Genomic DNA, 19,839 nt, shown 5'->3' with positions numbered 1-19,839 from the left:
ACTACAATAAAGAAAGCAACTCACCCCAGAGACAGAGCTATTGGAATGTGAACACAGACTCAAGTACATTTTTTTTTCCTCTCTCACTATTCTTGAGGTTTCTCATCTTCCTGGGGGAGGGTGGTGTTGTTTACTCTTATAACAAGATCATTGTAATAATATAAAATAAATAAACCAACAATTCAATGAAAAAATAGCCAAATAACAAATGACTTATTAATAATTTAAAAGTAACATACCAATAATTATAAATTAATATGATAGAAACTAAGTATACTAAACACTGAGGGCATAAAAAGTCCAGAAATCAGGGAGGATGGGGGTGAATGAGAAAGCCTCTGTAGACATGTGCTTGGTAAAATCCTTGAAGAATAGTTGTGAACGGTGCTCTGGCTCCAGGTGAGTGTCTATGTGTAGGCATCTCTCTAGCTACATGTGTGGGAACTGGGATGTCTCCATCTCCTTATGGTTGCAGTCCTGTCACCAAGGCACCATAACTATTTCCACTCTCTGAACACAACTGAGAACCCTCTTTGTGCCTACCACTTTACCCAGGACCTCACCCTGATTCGATCTCCTCTGTCAGGGATCTAGCTCCAGCCTCTCTTGCTTGGGCTGGGGAAGGGTCAGAGGAAGAAGACCCCACCAAGAGAGGAGTGGAGTCTACCAAAGAGCCCAGACTTGGCAGGCACCAAGCTGGGGCTCAACCTCATCTCTGCCCAGAACTGCTGTAGTGCTGGATGAGTCACCCTCAGTACAGAACTGATGCTGCACGCCGAGGCTCCCAACACCCTTTGTATTAAGCACCAGGTGCTGTGCGCTTAAGCAGCAGACACAAAGAAAGGGAAAAACATTTCCTGTTCTCAAGATGCTCCCAATTCAATGGAGGAAATAACCCTGAACAAACTGCACCCACACAAGGAAAGACCCCTGAATCAAGAGGGAGAAGGCCAAGAAGAGGAGGAAGTGTGCTCCAGGCCTGGGGGACAGAAAGACAGACAACCAGAAGATAGCGTTGGGTTTGAGGAACAGCAAGGAGCCCAATGTCACTGGATCAAGATGTATGTTTGTTTAGGGGCATTTTTTTTGGGGGGGTGCAGGTTAGGAAGGGTATGTTGTTCGGTTATTTCGGTCATGACTGACTCTTCGAGACCCCCATCTGAGGTTTTCTTGGCAGACACTGGAGACCTTTGCCTTTTCCTTCTCCAGTTCATTTTACAGATATGGAAACTGAAGCAAGCAGAGTTAAATGACTTGCCCAGAATTATACAGGTCAGAAGTGCCTAAGGCCAGATCTGAATTCATGAAGACAGTCTTCTTGACTCCAGTACTGTTACTTTATCCACTGAGCTGCCTAGTGCCCATGGGGGTATGGATAAGGTGTAATCAGAATGAAAAGGCTTGGAGGAAGGGAGCAGGTTACTGAACGCCAAACAGAGGATTTTAAATTTGATCCTGAAGGTGACAGGGAATCACTGAATTTACTGGGCAGGGGAGGTGACATGGTCAAGACCTGTGCTTTACGAATATCACTTTGATAGTTGAATGAAGCATGGATTGAAGTCAAGAAAGACTCGTGTTGGTGCCATAATTCTACAAAGAAAAGTAATGTACCACAAGCAAAAAATATTCAAAAACCACTGTTCCCATTGCCTTAGAAAAACAAAAACAAAAAACAAGAAACAATGTTCTAAACTTTAAAATGCCATATAAGAATTGGCTATTATTATTATCATCTGATCTTGTTACAATTAATTTTCTGTATGTTACAAGAGAAAAATGGACAACTCTTATTTTTACTGTAAAAAAAACATAGAAAATATTTAAAATAATCATGAAAGGAAAATGGTACACCCAATAATAATAAATTTCAATATGTAGCAGGCACATATATCAAAGACACTGACATGTAAACTTCTCTACATCTACACACGTTTACCTCAATCTGGCCATGCTCTTTGAAAGAAAGTTTGATGTAGGAGCTCTTGCTGCTTTGGAAAGGGCCAGGCTCTTTGTTGGAAGAAGCTGGGTGAAGATGAATCACTATTTTGGCACTAAAGAAAGAACACCCATTAAATACACTATTTATTAAGACCTCCAATTCTATTTTGACTAACCTTGATTATATTTTGGATCCCCTCTTACAAAAGTTCAATACAGGGAAACCCAAGAGAAAAGGTGACTTTATAAGTTTAGTGCTAATGAGCAGATCTACAAATGCCACTCAAAACTAAAACTTATAGCATAAAAACCAAGATTCCAAGAAACTTGCTATAATCTCAGATCAAATAAAACATTTTTAGAAAATAAAACCAAAGTGAGGTTGCTATACTTGAGGTAGTGCTTATTCAGGACTTTCCATTTGCAAAATCATCCCTAGAGGTTAGAAAATTATCTTTAACTTCTGCCAAAGCACACTACCTAACCTACGTGGAAACAAACTGATTTCATCAATAGGACATTAACTTATCTGTATAAAACCAGCCAGTTGACATTTTATTAAAATACATCCAAAACTAATATTTTACACTGTCACTTATGGAAAAAACATTACTTCATCAACAACATGATACAGAAAGATACCTCAGAGCAAAAACAACCCTGGAAACATTTTTGCTCTTTGTTTTTAAGAAAAAAAGATCACAAAAAATGGTTCATAATGACAAGGAAAATAAATCACACATCTAATTTACACCCCTCATAATTCCTATATCCTTCAATAAAGTCCCTACTCCAATGCTCCATTGAGACATTGTGGGAACTTCGGGTTCTAAAAGGGTTAGGTCAATACAAGTTCTGGCAGGTCCTTCCTACAGGTAATCTGGGAAAATGTCAAGGGTAAGCCTTTCAAAAGACTCTGTGTCTAACTAGGACCCAACCTAATAAAGCATGAAGAACTGTATTAACAAAAGGAAATGAATTTTTTGAGCCAGGACAATCCATGATATGTTTCCCAAGGCATGGAAGAACTGTCATCTCCATTGGTGGAAGAAAATACCCAATGAAAAAAATCAGAGATCTTTTGCTGTACTGAATAATCATCCTTTCTCAAAAGACAAGCTGACTAAAAATGGACTAATTGTGTAACTGCTTCTCTATTAGAAATGATAACTGGATCAGCTCCCATCTACATAATTGCCCATAAAGTTGTTTAAGTAACACTAGGCAACTGAATTTATTGAGTAAACATCATACTGTGAGTCTAGTGTCAAACATCGAAGTGATGTCAGTGAAGACTATGTAAAATAATCTGGCACTCAGAAACTATGAGATTGTATCTCTACAATCCTTGGTTTTCTCATCTGTAAAATGGAAATAAACTACCTGCACCAACTACCTCACATAGTTATCATAACAATCAAATGAGATAACACACAAAAAGCAGACTGAAACTTTTAAAGTCCTATGTGTAATTGGACAAGAATAATTGTAGGTCTGAAATTATTCATTTAGTAAGGTACCACAGATACAGGATTCAGAGTTAGGCTGGCTCTCTGACTGAACAAAAGTATTAGCAGTCTCTAAAAGTGACTAGGCAAACTATCTCCTGAAATAGCTATGTGACATGCCAAGGGCTACAAGGAGGAGCCAAAGAGAGAAAACTAGACAACCTGTCTTGTGTGCCTGAAAGAACAATAAGAATTGGCCTAAAGACAACACAGGCAAATGACTGATTTTATGCCTTTCATTGAAGATATCTGAAAACTAGTCAATAATTTGTCAGAAATGTGTATGTTTGGTTTAGATTTCTCCACAACATGGCAGAAGAATAATTCTTGAACATCAAGGATCTTCTCAGACAATTTTTTATCCTTTTTATTTTTTCCAATTTACATGCAAAAACAATTTCAACATTCTTTTTTCAAATTTTGAGTTCTAAATTCCCTCTCTCTTCCCTCCCTTTCATTGACAAGGCTAGCAATTTGACTTAGATTATTCAACCCCAAATTTTTTATCATTTCATTTATAATGAGAAGATAAGTGATAAGCAGGAATAATAAAAAGCTAAAGATCAATGTATGTATAACTATTCTAAAACATAATCCTTCAAATATACTGAAGCAAGACTTCCAGTCAAGATGACTGCCAACATAGGAGACAGACTACCTTAATGACCATCCCATACCTAATCCTATTGTCACAGACAGAAGAGTGATCAAGAAATCCACAGAGAAACTAAACTATAAGAGGTGATTTCTTCCACCTCAGAACCCTACAGAAAGGTAATAGGAGAGAAGGTTGTGAACAAAGCTAATGTCAGGACAGGGAAGCCTCCCACACGACCAAGGATGGACACAGATCCATCTAGCCTGCATGACTCATATTAAAGGCAGTAAGAGTACATGATTCCTTTGAGAAAACTCTGAGAAGAGACTGGGACACCCAGGGAAGGCAGTGTATAGGCAGAAGCCAAGTAATGGTGCAAGGCTCCACCAAGCAACCCCAGGGCCTAGGGGATCTGAGGTCCTAAATATTCTATTCTAAGAAATGTAAGAGAGCCCTTATTATCTAATGCTCTGAACCTCAAAGATCCAAGGACAGGTTAGGAAGGGCTTTAAAGATTGCATAATGGATCCTGGAGATGATAGGGAACCACTTTGTGAGTGAGGCTCAGGGAAAGAGTTAAATGGTCAGATCTAGTTTTAGAAGATCACTTGTGGAGGATGTTTAGAATAAGGAGACAGTAAGGGCAGGGAGATGAGCATGGCAATAAGTCTAGGTATGACACCATGAAGGTCTGCACCCAGAAGGAGGCTGTAAGAAAGGAGAGGAGACTAAGATGATGTGATGGTAGGGATGGGGAGTGAGTGTAGAGTCAAGGATGCCACAAAGGTCAAGAACCTGGGTAACAGAGAGTACACTAGATAGGAATAGGGAAGTTCAGAAGAAGAGAGGGTTTGAAGGAAGAGATAATGAGTTCTGTTTTGAACATGTTACATTTGAAATGTCTATGGGTATCAAGTTAAAGATTCTAATAGGAAATACAGCTAGGTAAGTAGATCTGATAATTATCTACAAAGAGACGATAACTGAAACTATATAAAATGAAGAGAGCATCAAGTGAAACAGGAGAAGAGAACCCAGGGCAGAATCTAGGAGTCTCTACAGTTAATGGTTAAGGGATAAATTTGGATAAAGATACAAAACAGGCTGAAGAATGTTCAGGCAGGCAGCAGAAGAACCGAGAGAAAGCAGTGTCATGAGATCATAGAGAAGAGAGAGTGAGTCTCCAGGAGAAGAGGGTGACTGACAATGTCAAAGGTTGCAGAGAGACCCAAGTGGAAAAGGACTGAGAAGAGGTCATCTTAGATAATGCAATTAGGAGATCCTAAGTAACTATGAAGAATGGTGGGTGAGGTCAGAAGCCAGAATGCAGACAGGAAGTAGAAGTAGCAATAGCAAATGGCTTTGGGACAGCTAGGTGGTGAAGGGGGATAGAGCACCGGCCCTGGAGTCAGGAGGACCTGAGTTCAAATGTGACCTCAGACACTTAATAATTACCTAGTTGTGTGGCCTTGGGCAAATCATTTAACCTACTGCCTTAAATAAATAAAATTAAAAATTAAAAAAAAATGAATTTCATAAGGAATTTAAGCATGAAAGAGAAGTTAGCAAGTGAGAGTTTTTTAATGATGGGGAAAATATAGGCAAGTTTGTAGGTAGGATAGAGGCAACCAAGACAGACTGTAGATGAACCAGAGGGGGCATAATAATCTGCTGAAGAAGACAGGATGGGATGCTGTCACTTGTGCACATATAGGGGTTTGTCTTGGCATCTTTTCATGTGAGAAACTGGAGAAGAGCAAGAGAGTAAGGTAAGACATCTGACACGAGGAATAAAGGAGAAGAGAAAATTCAAAGCAAATAGGCTTCAATTTTTTTCAGAAGTAGAAGGTAAGGTCTTCAGCTGAGAAGGGGAGAGGAGGAGAAATTATAGATTATTTAAGGAGGTAGGAGCAGGCTTAGAAAAGCCACTGTGGCAAGTGGGATAGTTACTTCATTAGAAAGATAGAAAATACCGCTTACTGAAGTGAGGGTCCAAAATGTATAACATAAATTGGTGCAGTTTCATGACTTTTTCTAGGTTCATTCAGAATGTTAACAGGAATGAAGGGAAAAGAGGTCATGATGACAACAGTTAAGGGTTATAAGGCCAGAGAGAACGAAAGAAATGATAAAAGATTATGATCTGATTAAAAAGATTTCAAATTTCATGAAAATGTAAATGGAACGAATAATTGTAGATGATGGCAAGATCAAGGGTATGATCAGTTCTTCATTTAGCTGAGGTGGAATGGAGGTTAAGCAGGTCATGGGAAAGGAGTAGATTGAAGAATTGGGAAGTCAGGGTGTTCCTCAATTTCATGTTTTCAAAATCAGAATCTAAACTTGTTGATATTGGATACATTCGGTCAACTGAAATTATCTAAACCAATAGATTCACAGTTGCCTAGGAAACAGAAATTGAAAAGTAAACATTATAATCAACTATAAGGAGAAGACATTTAGGTATATCATTTTTCCTTATGTACTATTACGAGCTCATTCATAAGCTTTAAGATACTTTAAGATGTTATTTCATGTCAAGAAATATCCTGCCCAATGTCAGATAGCTAATTTATGTAGAACCAAAATGTTATGTTGATAATAATAATAATATGAGCATTTATATAGTGCTTTAAGTTCTGCAAAGCACTTTATGCATATCTCATTTGAGTCTCAAAATACCCTGGAAGCAGAAGGTATTATAATCTCCATTTTACAGATGAGGAAAATGAGGCAGAAAGAGGAGTGTGAAGCTGGATTTGCCCTCCAGTCTTCTTGTTCTAAGTCCAGCAAGCTATCCACTAGGTCATCTAGATGCCAAAACAGGAAATCAACCTTCAACCATAAAAACATAACCCATAAAAAAAGTACTATATAAAATCTTACCTTTTTCCAATCCCAGCTGATTGCTCTTCAATGAATACAATTTGGGAAAGAGGAATAGCAATGCAACATTCCTACGGTATAATTAATGTAAAATAAAAGAATGTGAGATGTTTCCTTGTTTTATAGCATTCAGTACTCAGTGTCCAATAAGCAATTATTCAACAGTTACTCTGTGCCATTCTACTCTAAAAAGGGATAGAGGGGTGGGGGTGGGGAGGAAGAGATCAACCCAAAAACAAAGCAGAAATCTACCATATTTCCTTGAGTGATGCTGCCAGGGGAAGTTACCACAATAGTTCCTTAGGCTGGTTTCTTCAGACTCAAGAGTAATTTTATTTGATTTATATAATAAATGATTCACAAAAACTTACATCCTCAACAAAGAAAAAGCGAGTATAAATATAGAAGATAAAGAAAATAGAAAAGAAGCAAAAAAATCTAAGGATAGTCAAGCGATCTGGATTCTACATTAGTTCCACTATTGTGATGAACCATAAAGCAAGGGGCAGCTAGGTGGCACAGTGGATAGAGCACCCGTTCTGGAATCAGAAGGACCTGAGTCAAATCCAGTTAAATCCAATTAAACACGTAACAATTGCCTAGCTGTATGATCTTGGGCAAGTCATTTAACCCCATTGCCTTAAATAAATAAAAATTTTTAAAAAGAACCATGAAGCAATTAAGTAACAAAACAAAGTAGTAACAATTAAAAAGCAAGGTGAGGAATAGATACAAGAGTTAAAGAAGTTCAGAATGGTGAGAAATTAAAGCCAGTTCTTGATTGTTAATGCTAATGTCCTTACTGATTATTTCTGAGAGATTTTAACCAGCAAACACCTCATTACTGCATAAGTGTATCTTTTTTTTTAGTTTTTTTTTTAACAAGGCAATGGGGTTAAGCGACTTACCAAAGGTCACACAGGTAATTATTAAGTGTCTGAGGCCACATTTGAATTCAGGTCCTCCTGACTCCAGGGCTAGTGCTGTATCCATTTTGACACCTAGCTGCCCCCAAAAGTCCATCTTTTTAATAACAATGCTTTAATGCAGCCTGGCTATAATCTTGAATATCAAACTTTTGGAAGAATTAAAATAACAAATAAACCAAAGAGTTAAAAGACCAAGGTGGATTTTGAATTATCAAGGATTCCAAGAATAGAAGACAGACCAATAAAAAAGCAAGGATGAGAAACCAGATGGACAAACAACCTCTTTGGTCATTAAGTATCCCTAAGATACTAAAAAGGAAGAAAACCTCCCACTAAGCCTTGAATAGAAATGAAAATAAGTAAAATTTTTAAACCACCAAGTAAGTTTAACTATTTAACCTCCGGTCTTTTATCTATTCCCCAAATAAGAAAATACAAATAACAGAAGAAAACAGGAGATAATAAGTAATCCACAATCTGAATAATACACCTTTGAATAAGAAGAGTCAAATGGCTTTAGATAATACCAAAAATATCAGGGAATCTTAAGAGTTGTAAGAGACTGCTAAGATCATGTAATCTATACCTAAGAACATCCTCAAAACATTAACATCTAACCTCTGCTTGAAGTGCAGCAAGATAATTCCCTAATTTATTATCTCTTTTACCAGAGAAGCTATTCCTAAAGTCTCCCTAAAGACTTTGCTTCTTTACTTAGAAAACAGAGACCATTCAAAAGAAGCTCAAGGAGCAGCTAGGTGGCGCAGTGGATAGAGCACCGGCCTTGGAGTCAGGAGTACCTGGGTTCAAATCCGACCTCAGACACTTAATAATTACCTATCTGTGTGGCCTTGGGCAAGCCACTTAACCTCATTGCCTTGAAAAATGTAAAAAAAAAAAAAAAAAAAAAAAGTTAAATCTTCTATTTATCTCAAAAACCTCTTAATATCATCTTCCAACTCTCTAATTTCTGACCAAATGGTGACCCTACTCTTTGCCAAGGCCAAACCCTATGTGTTCACTTCATCTAATCCTCTCCATCTTTTCCAGTAGACTGCATCCTTAATCATCCCTATTCTTGAATCTTCAACTTTTTCCTATCAACTAGTTCCTTCCCTACTGCCTTCGAATAGCTTGAGATTTCTCCATCCTTAAAAAAATTTTCTGCTACAAACTACCAATTCATGGGTATGTTTCCTCTCTTTCTTAGTCAAACTCCATAAAAAAATTGTTATACACACTGTCTCCACTTTCTCTCCTCTTACCCTTCAACTTTTTGCAACATGACTCTGGCCTCATCATTGCTCCTACTGAAATTTCCAATGATCTCTAAATTACTAAAAATGATGGAATTTTTCCTCAGCCCTAATCCTTCTTAATCTATCTACTGCATTTAACATTGCTATCACCCCCTTGTGCTAGAATTTTGTGCTTCAAATTTTTATTGCTGTTTTCCACTCCGCTCCTATGAGACTAATCTTTCTCAGTCTTCTTTGCTAGCTTTTCTAGATTAACCCCCAGTGGACGTTTCCCAAATTCTTTCCTAAGCCTTATCTTTTTCTTTTTTTTTAAAATTTTTTAGATTTTTCAAGGCAATGGGGTTAAGTGGCTTTCCCAAGGCCACACAGCTAGGTAATTATTAAGTGTCTGAGGTCGGATTTGAACCCAAGTACTCCTGACTCCAAGGCCGGTGCTCTATCCACTGCGCCACCTAGCTGCCCCTACCTTATCTTTTTCTTTAAAAAGCTCATTAAATCCCATAGGTTTAACCATCCTCTCTCTGAAGATCTTTATGTGCAGGCCCCCATCTCTTCCCATTTCAGTCCCACACCTTAACTGCCTATTAGACATTTCAAACTCTTTGCCTTGAAGGTAATTTAAATTCAACATGTCCAAAAGTAAATTCATTATTTTCTTCCTAAACTGTTTCTCTTCCAAGTATGTCTGAGAGACTTCATTCTTCTAGTCTCCAGCTCCTCACTCTCCTTTACCTCATGATTCTACTGTCACAACAAGTCTCACATCCAACACTTTATCTCTATTCACATAGGCACCACCTTAGCTCAGCTCTCCTCATCTTTCACATAGATTGTTGCATAGCTGGTCCTAACCAGTCCCCCACCTCCCGTCTCTCTTCATATGGTCTATCCCACCTCCACATTTACCAACATAGATGTGAACATGTCCACTGCTCATTCTGCTCCAGTGGCTTCCTATTGACTCCATTTAGTCCTGAAAGCCCTGCACAACTTGGCTTCCACCTATCTTTCTAGCTTCCCTTAGAACTGTCTCCTGGCTAAAATTCCACAAAACGGCCAAACTGTCCCTTCTCTCTGTCCCTGTCCCTCATACAGGGCCCTCCATCTCCTTTCTCTTGTCTTCACTGGTCACTCCCTAAGTCTGGAAAGGGCTCGCTCCTCACCACTGCCTCACAGAATCCCTCTTTTCCTTCAAGGGGTAGCTCAAAGCTTTCTTCCACATGGAGCCTTTCCTTATCCTCCCAACCACTCATATACTCCTTCTCAAACTACCTTGGACTGATGATTTGTATTTATTTATTTATTTGTTTATTTTTATACTTATTTATGTCATTTCTGTCTGCTCAGTAGATTGCAAGCTCCTTGTGAGAATGTTCATTCTTTGGATCTGTCTTCTCTATGCCTATAATATAATCAAGCATATAATGACTGATATAGAACCCAAGGCAGCCTTTTAAACTTGAGAACAACTCTAATCTTTAGGAATTTTTTTTCCTTCTCAGAGAACCAAAATCTGCCTCTCCTGACTTCCCCTATTTGTTCCACTTGTCAAATTTTACCGTCTTTTCTTCTTCAGGGAAACAATGATGAGTTCTTTTAAATGATCCTCAAGGGGCCTGGCTTCAAGTTCCCTCACTATCCTGACCTGGAATAGCAAAGTCCTGCTTCCCAAAGTTGTTCACAGATATTGGGAAACCAACCTATGACAAAAGAATGAATGGCAGTTTGAAAAATATAAGAATAGAAACAAGTATCTAATATACTTTATGGTTATAGATTTTTAAAATTCTTATATTATGAATTGGAGAACTTCAATGATTCTTCCTCCTGTATAAAAGATCCAACTAATTCAGCCTCTTCTGGAGTTGAATGAAAGAAGTAAGGGAAGGCAATACTGTGACAGTTCTTCTCTAATCTAATTCCCCCAACAATGTCAAATGAGATATGATCCCAAAAGGTTAAAGATGAATAAACATTTCTGTCTCTATATACTTTAACCTCTGGGGGAAAAATTTTAGATAAGTTACATAAGAACATGCAAAAAATTTAAACTTACATGATTTTTCTGATCTCTCCAGATAAGTCGGTGTGTACTTAGGAGAAGGACTCCAGCATCAAATTTTATCTAGAAAGAAGCATCACATATATTCGTTGAAGGCATTCAAAATTGTCAAAATTCTCTTTTACTTAATTATATAATATACTCAAATATTCAACTGGATCTTCAATTCAGGAGTTGTCTCTATGCCTGCCCATTCTGCGCAACTTCAATACTTATCAAAGTTCTCCCCAAAATTTACCACAGGTTTCCACCATAGACAGATTTTTGATCGTGGTAACCTATTTCTATATTACTAAGATGCAAATAAAACAGAAATAAATTAACACAAAATCAGTACAGGATACATTGTTAGCTTTTGATAATCATAAGATAAGAACAAAGACAAAAATATCTCCATGTACAAACATATGTACAGACATACTCTCCTATTGGTCACTGTTCCTTTTTCAGACTTCGCTTAACTTTTTTTTTCTTTAAATAAAGATGCTACCAAGACTCCCTTATTGGAAAGTGATTGTGATGTAAAAAAAAAAAAAAACTTAAAAAAAATTTAAAAACTTAAAAAAGAATTAAAATAACACGCTTACAATGCTATTAACTGACATGCTATTTGCATGCTTAACTGCATGTAAAATCAACAGGGGAAGAGAAGGAAATAATCAAAGTAAAATTAGATTGAGCATAGGAGGCAGGAAAATACTGGCTATGAAAGGAAGATACAGAGTAGTCTGGTTTGCCTGAATCAGAGTACATGGAGGAGAGATGAAAGAGGTAAGATTAAGATGGAGGATGGTGCCAGCCTGTGGATGCTCTGGAGTGCCAGTTAAATAACTCTGAACACTAATCAATAAACAAGAGGAAGTTATGGCAGATTTTTGAAGAGAGCAATGACCTAACCAGATCTATGTATAAGGAAGATTGTTTAGCAGCACTTTTGAAGAATAAATTGGAAACAAGAGAGCCAAGTTTGGAAGAAGTATTGCCAAGGTTCTACAACAGTAGTAGTCCAGCAATAGACTAAAATAGTCCAGATTTGTGACAAAAAGAATATGAACTGAGGTGTTAACTATGGGAGTGCAGAGAGGCGAGATGTTAGAAATATCCCAGAGGTCAGACTGACTGGACTTATAAAAGGTTAAGGAGTCAGAAGAAGAGTCAAGGAAAACAGGAAGGCTTAAAACATGACATACTCAGAGGTGGCTCAGTGGCACAGTGGATAGAGCACTGGCCCTGGAGTCAGCAGTACCTGAGTTCAAATCCGGCCTCAGACACTTATTAATTACCTAGCTGTGTGACCTTGGGCAAGCCACTTAACCTCATTTGCCTTGCAAAAACCTAAAAAAAAACAAACCCATGGCATTCTCAGCAGCTATTGGGACCACAGAGGGAAATGGCAAAGTGAGGAGAAAAGTTAAGAATTCAATTCAATGCACATTTATTAAGTACCACACTGCTAATGGGCTGTGAATCAGAAATACAGAGACAAAAAAGAAATAGTTGCTGCCCCAAAGACATTTACATTCTCAAGGTCAGACCTACCTAACTTGGAGTAGGTACTTAATAAATATGGATCAACTGCATACATTTACACATAAATAAAAACTAAAAGACTTAAAGATGGAGAGAGAATCAATAACAGAGGGGCGAGGGGCATAGAGGCTATCTAGAAAGATCTCATGTAGTAGATGGCACTTGAAGCTAAACCACGTGGGGAACAAAGCCAAAGGGTCTATGAAGTAGACCTATAGAGGCCCTTTTGCAAAGGAACAATTAGGAAGATGGAAGGTGAGGGAGAAGAAACAACCAGCAGTCCTGTTTGACTGGGAAGCTGGGGAGGATGGGGGTGTGGGAGGAGGGAGAAGGAAGAGAGATATTGAGGAGATAAAGACAGAGAGAAAGAGAGAGAGAGAAAGAGAAAGAGAGAGAGAGAGAGAGAGAGAGAGAGAGAGAGACCCTAGATCAATCAAGGGAGTACAATATAATATATAAGGCTGGAAAGTAAGAAGACTTTAAAAGCTTGGCTTAAGATTTTATATTCTATTATAGCAGAGTTAGAGAGACACAAAAGATTCTTTTTTACTAGGTTACATATGTGTATTAAGAATACTAATTTGGGGGCATCTAGGTGGCGTAGTGGATAGAGTACCAGCCCTCAAGTCAGGAGACCCTGAGTTCAAATCCGACCTCAGACACTTAGTAATTACCTAGCTGTGTGGCCTTGGGCAAGTCACTTAACCCCACTGCCTAGCAAAAACCTTAAAAAAAATACTAATTTGGCATTTGATCAAATGAATTAATATGTAAAGTCCTTTGCAAAGCTTAAGTAAACCATGAAGAAGTAAGAGACTGGAGACAAGAATAATCAATTAGGTCCTGCAATAGTTCAGGAAAGGAGATTCAGGTCTGTAAGCGGAATGAAGGGGATATATGTAAGAAAGGCTGTGGTCATAGTACCAGTCTCGGCCAATGATCAAAGAGAATGCAAGACTCCTAGTTTTTGGACCTGAGAACGAAAATGATGGTGGGGCAATCAAAAGAAATATGGAAGCAGGGAGGCAAAGTTCGGAATGAAGTGAGTTTCATTTTAGACACAGTGAATCAATTCCAGAGGAAGGGTGCTTGTACACAGTGTTGGTGTGCCCAGGCCTGGAGTTCAGAAGAGAGTTGGTGTGGGAGCTGATAAATGGGAGTCCTCTTGTATCCACGGAAGCTGACGAAGTTACTGACAGAATAAAGAAAGTGAATGAGTTGAGGTTAAGGACAATAAGAAAATTAGATGAAAATATTTCAAGATTTTGTTCTGGGAGCATGAGAGAGACCAGGTTCTGCCACTGTAAATCACTGATATTTCCTGAAAAAGTCAGTTAGGAAACAACTACTTATTAAACACTTACTGTTTGCCAGACCCTGTGCTAAGCAAAGAGGAGTTCACGTTCTAAAGGGGGAGGTAACTTTACAGACAGATATCTAGAGTGGAAGGGGTAAGGGGAAGAAATAGGAGGCAGACCCAAGAAAGGCCTCCTGCAAAAAGGGAGGGTTTAGGCTTAGTCTTTTTTTTTTTTTGCAAAATTCAATATTCATTTAATGAAATCTATATATTACAGCTTTTGAAAAATCCATACAGAAAACATTTATCGCAGACCTGCTATATACCTAGAACCCCTTATAAGAAACAAAATACAGTATGACATGGTTAAAGCTGGCCAAATGTCTTCTGACAGACATCTCCTGTTATCCGCTGACCCCTCTGGGGGTCTTGCTGGGGGACTTGCAACTATTCTAAAGTTTACCTAGTGATAGGAACTACACAGGCTTAGTCTTGAAAGAAAGCAGGGAAGTTATAAAGGAGAAGACCAAAAAGAGAACATGCCAAATTTAATGCTAATGGCTTGGGAGAGGAGCAGCAAGGAGACCAGGAGAGCCAGACGTAAAGGGCATGGAGAGGGGGAAATCTAAGAGTAGAGAAGTAGGAAAGAAGAGTTTTACATACCAAGAGGAGGACAATAGTCGACACGGGAGGGAGAGGGAACTACTGCAGTTTATTGAGTAGTTTATTGAGTAGCATTGGGCCTATGTACAATTTAGGAAAATCACTGGCAGCTAGGTGGAAGATGGATTGGAATAGTTTGAGACCTGAGGCAGGGTAATCAATTAGAAGGTGATGCTGCAGTTGTTCAGGAAAAAGGTGATAAGAGCTTAAAACAATGTGGTGACTGTGTAAGTGAAGAGAAGGGGACATGGACATGAAATGCTGGATTGTATATGTGGTGTGAGGATGAGCAAGAAGTCAAGAATGACTCTGAAGTTACAGGAGTGGGTAAGTGGGAATATGCTAGGGAAGTCTGGAAGAAGAGAGGGACAGTGATTTATTTTGGAAATATTGACTTTGAGTTGTCACTTTAGGACATCTAAAAGACAGCTGGTAATATTGGACTAGAACTAAAGAAAGAGACTAGGGCTAGAGACCTAGACATATGTGCCTAGAGATGACAACTGACCCATGGAATCTGAAATGAGATGATATGGAGGGAAAAGAAGTGAAGGACCAGAAGAGAGCCTTGAGGGACACCCACAGTATCTCATAAATGAAGAACCAGCAGAGGAGATGGAGAGGTGCCCAGAGAGGTAAGGAAAGAGAGAGAGAGAGAGAGAGACAGAGACAGAGAGACAGAGAGAGAGAGAGAGAGAGAAAGTTTAAAAGAGAAGATAATCCACAGAGTCAAAGGTCAAAGAGAGCTCAAGAAAGATGAGGATTGAGAAAAGGCCATTTGGAGATCATAAAGGGAGATAAAAGAAGAAACTCCTTAAGGGTGGAAGGATAATGACAAAAAAAATGGTGAAAAGCAAAAATTTTTCCTGCTAACTAGAAACTGCAGATAGTCTATACATTTCCTCCTGGCAGATCCATAAACAAGATACTCTGATCTCTTGGCTCCAGGCATTTTCTGTTGATTATCTTTCAGTCTTATCTCTTATTGTCTTCTCTAGCATCCTTCAAGTCCTGACTAACATCTCATCTTCTCCAGGAAACCACTTCCAACTCCTCTTAATGATAGTGCCTTCCCTTTCAATCATAGATGGCACAGTGTATAGAGCACTGGCCTTGGAGTCAGGGGGAACAGGAGCTTGAACCCAGCCTCAGACATGTGGTACTCAGTAGCTGTGTGACCTTGGGCAAGTCACTTAACCCTGGTTATCCCACATTTCCAGTCATCCTGATCCATATCTGGCCACTGGACCCATATGGCTCTGGAGGAAAAAGTGAAGCTGGTGACCTAGCATAGCAACCCCTTACTCAAATCCAATTTGCTTGCTTGTCATGGCATCACCTCTCCGATGCCATGGTCTTCTTTGACAATGAAGGACAAAACATCAGCAGCAGCAGGCAATTTATCTTCTATTTTAGACTATTTTCCTCCAGAAAATTTGAATCCTATTTTATCTGGTCCTTTTATCTTTACTCTGCTTTACTTTGAAATAATTTTGAGGATCTATAAACAAGTTTCTGCTTTTCTATGATTTACATTTAGAATTTTTATGCCATGGGAATATGCTAAAATTCATGTTAAGGATATCACTAAAATGAACCTCCTTCCACCAATGCAGAGTAAATTTGTCTATAATTTGCTGTTAGAGACTTGCCTGAAACAGAGTGACAGGTGTTTGAATGGTCAACTTTTTTTTTTTTTTTGCAAGACAATGGGGTTAAGTGGCTTGCCCAAGGCCACACAGGTAATTATTAAGTGTTTGAGGCTACATTTGAATTCAGGTACTCCTGACTCCAGGGCCAGTGCTCTATCCACTGCCCCTGAATGGTCAACTTTCAATGAGAGAATTTGTAATCATTTATTTTCTTGGACTTTCTGTTCCTGAGTCCATGTTGCCTTGAGAAAAAGGTGGTAGTAAAGAACAGCAAAACTATTTAAAAGGTCTTTTACTACTGAACATGAAGTGGTATAGAAGTGAAAGCACTCGTCCTGGGGTCAGGAAGACCTGAACTCAGATCTAGACTTAGACACTTAACAGCTGTGTGAACCTTCTAAGTTTCCTCACCTGTAAAATGGGAATAAAGATAGCAACGATGTATGGACGACTGAGCTCTTCTCAGCAATACAATGATCCAAGACAATTCCAAAGGACTCACGAGAAAAAATGCTATCTAAATCCAGAGAAAGAACTGGAGTCTAAATGCAGATTCTTTTAAATTTTTTTTTCCTTTTGATCTGTTTCTTCTTTCACAACATGACTGATATGAAGTATGTTTTACACGATTGCGCATAAACATCCTATATAAAACTGTTTTCTGTCCCAGCAAGGTGGACCGTGAAGGAGGGAGAAATTTGGAACTCAAAATTTTTCAATGAATGTTACAATTTGTCCTTATATGTAATTGCAAAAAACCGTATTAAAAATTAAATTAAAAAAAGGTTTTTTTTAAAGTATAGTCCAGTCTGTAGCCCTGAAGTTTGAACAAATTTCAAGGACTATTCCCTTTAATTTAGGGGAAAAAACCCATATCTTGTTGTGTGATCTCACTATCTTATACTTTTTGTCTCTTCCTTAAGGACATGATTTCTCTCTCATCACACCCAATTTGGATCAAGGTACAACATGGAAGCAAGGTAAAGACTGACAGAGTGCTTTCTGTGGGGGGGGGGGAGTAAGATTGGGGGGAAACTGTAAAACTCAAAACTCGAATAAAATCTCTAAAAATAAAAAAAAAGAGTATAGTCCAGGGGCGGCTAGGTGGCGCGGTGGACGGCGCAGCGGCCCTGGAGTCAGGAGGACCTGGGTTCAAATCCGGCCTCAGACACTTCTAATTGGGCAAGCCACTTCCCCCCATTGCCTTGCCAAAACCTAAAAAATAGAATAAAAAGTCTTTGGGTCTGGACGCGTCCGGCCCGAGGAGGGGGGCCCACGGGCAGCGGCGGCCTCCGGGCCCCGCCGGGCCGCGCCTCCGGCGTCCAGGTCTGGCCGGGAAGGACCCGGGGGGAGCGGAGGGAAGAGGCGGAAGTGGGGGGAGGGGAGAGGAAGTAAAGGGGAAGCGGGAGGGGGCGGGGGCGCGACGCCCCTCGGCCGGCAGCTCGGCCGCCCCCGGCCCGCCGCCGCCGCGCACCTTCTCCTCGCCGTCGTAGATGCGGACCCCGCGCTGCTGGATCACCAGCGTCTCGTGGATCTCCAGGAGCCCGCTGGTCCACACGAAGCGGTCCATGGCCCCGCCGCCGCCGCCGCCGCCGCCGCCGCAGTTCCGGGCCCGGCCCGGCCTCCGCCCGCTCCCCTCCCCGGCCGCCTCCCGCACTGCGGGGCCGCGGCGCCCCCTGGCGGCCCGGCTGCTCCGCCGAGCGCGGCGCGGGGCGGCGCGGGGGCGGGGCCGAGCGCGGCGCGGGGCGGCGCGGGGGCGGGGCCGAGCGCGGCGCGGGGCGGGGCGGGGGCGGGGCCGGGGAGGGGCGGGGCCGGGCCGGCCAGACCCCCCCCGCAGCGCCCCCCCCCCCCGCACGTGGGCAGCTGGTAATTTTTTCCCAATTGACAAAAACGTGGTCCGTCCTGTCCCGGAAGGAAGGAAGGAAGGAAGGAGGGAGGGAAGGAAGGAAGGAAGGAAGGAAGGAAGGAAGGAAGGAAGGAAGGAAGAGCGGGCGGGCGGGCGGGAGGGAGGGAAGGATGGAAGGAAGGCAGGCAGGCAGGCGGGAGGGAGGGAGGGAAGGGAAGGAGGGAGGGAAGGAAGGAAGGAAGGAAGGAAGGCAGGAAGGAGGGAGGGGAGGGAAGGAAGGAGGAGGGAGGGAGGGAGGGAAGGATGGAAGGAAGGCAGGCAGGCAGGCGGGAGGGAGGGAGGGAGGAGGAGGGAAGGAAGGATGGAAGGAAGGAAGGCAGGAAGGAGGGAGGGAGGGAAGGAGGAGGATGGAAGGAAGGAAGGAAGGAAGGAGGGAGGGAGGGAAGGAAGGAAGGAAGGAAGGAAGGAAGGAAGGAGGGAGGGAGGAAGGAGAGGGAAGGAAGGAAGGAAGGAAGGAAGGAAGGAAGGAAGGCAGGCAGGAAGGAGGGAGGGAGGGAGGGAGGGAAGGAAGGATGGAAGGAAGGAAGGAAGGCAGGAAGGAGGGAGGGGAGGGAAGGAAGGATGGAAGGAAGGAAGGAAGGAAGGAGGGAGGGAGGGAAGGAAGGAAGGAAGGAAGGAAGGAAGGAGGAGGGAGGAAGGAGGGAGGAAGGAAGGAAGGAAGGAAGGAAGGAAGGAAGGAAGGAAGGAAGGAGGGAAGGAAGGAGGGAAGGAGGGAGGGAGGGAGGGGAGGGAAGGAAGGAAGGAAGGAAGGAAGGCGGGAAGGCGGGAAGGTGAAGGAAGGAAGCTAGCTCTTGTACCATGTGTCCATGGTGGACCAGGACCAAGGCCAGGACTGACAGACAGACAGACCGCCTTGGAGGGGGGGAAACTGTAAAATTCACAATAAGTAAAACCTTTAATACCAAACAAATCTACGTATCCCAGCAAAACAAATTCTAGTAATGACCGTGTCCGAAAAATGGCTCCATCCGCACCCTGGGCCCGCCTCCTCCAGGGACCCTGGTCCTCAGGCCTTTCAGTGTTGCCCCTCCACGCTCCCACCATCAAGCCTTCCTGGGGCCTGATCATCCGCATTTGCGGGGCGATTTGGGGTTAAAACGCCAGGTGTGGGCACAGGCCCGGGAGCCTGGGGCCTCGGGGCATGGGGCTGGAGAAGGGGCATTCACCCGCTGGGGAAAGGCGAGGCAGGTGTGTGCCACAGGCTGGGCACCTCCAGCCACTGACCCCAGGCTCCTCTCGTGGCAGGGGCATCAGGCATAGCTTACAGTGAGCAAAACCGGGCCTTTCATTTACAGAGAAACTGATTTTTGTTTTTAACTCCGAAGCTTGTTAACAAAGCTCCGAAAGCGTGGCTGGCAATTAATTATAACCGAAGAAACAATCCGAGCAGAGGGAATCGATTGGCAATGCAGTCAGAGTGATTGAGTTCAAGGGGTGCCCCTGTCTGTCCAAAAACCCTGACTACTGAGTGGGGCAGATTTTTAAAAATAAAAACAATTCATTACAATAAAAGGCAATCAGCCAGGATACAAAATTAGGTGATGTCATTTCTACTGGGAGGAAAGCTTTCCAAGATGGGAGAAGGAGGAGTGAGGAACCAGTAGGTTT

General features: G+C 41.5%; 1 protein-coding gene across 2 annotated transcripts in view; it reads right to left on the bottom strand.

The window, feature by feature from the left end:
• The window catches only part of VPS36 (vacuolar protein sorting 36 homolog), a 46,285-nt gene extending 28,349 nt beyond the window's left edge, over positions 1–17,936 (bottom strand). The window contains exons 1-4 of one of the 2 annotated variants that reach the window (XM_074217210.1): positions 17,800–17,936; positions 11,178–11,246; positions 6,934–7,004; positions 1,940–2,054 (exon numbers count right to left, since the gene is read on the bottom strand). In XM_074217210.1, the coding sequence (XP_074073311.1) occupies positions 1,940–2,054; positions 6,934–7,004; positions 11,178–11,246; positions 17,800–17,895 (351 nt within the window). In that variant the 5' untranslated portion in view covers positions 17,896–17,936. The remainder of the gene's footprint in view (positions 1–1,939; positions 2,055–6,933; positions 7,005–11,177; positions 11,247–17,799) is intronic. The other variant, XM_074217209.1, reaches the window with a different exon arrangement.
• Positions 17,937–19,839: the final 1,903 nt, after the last annotated feature.

Source organism: Macrotis lagotis, chromosome 1 (genome assembly GCF_037893015.1).
Source record: "Macrotis lagotis isolate mMagLag1 chromosome 1, bilby.v1.9.chrom.fasta, whole genome shotgun sequence".
In the NCBI taxonomy this organism is placed as follows: Eukaryota; Metazoa; Chordata; class Mammalia; order Peramelemorphia; family Peramelidae; genus Macrotis; species Macrotis lagotis.
This window is presented reverse-complemented; position numbering and strand designations above follow the sequence as displayed.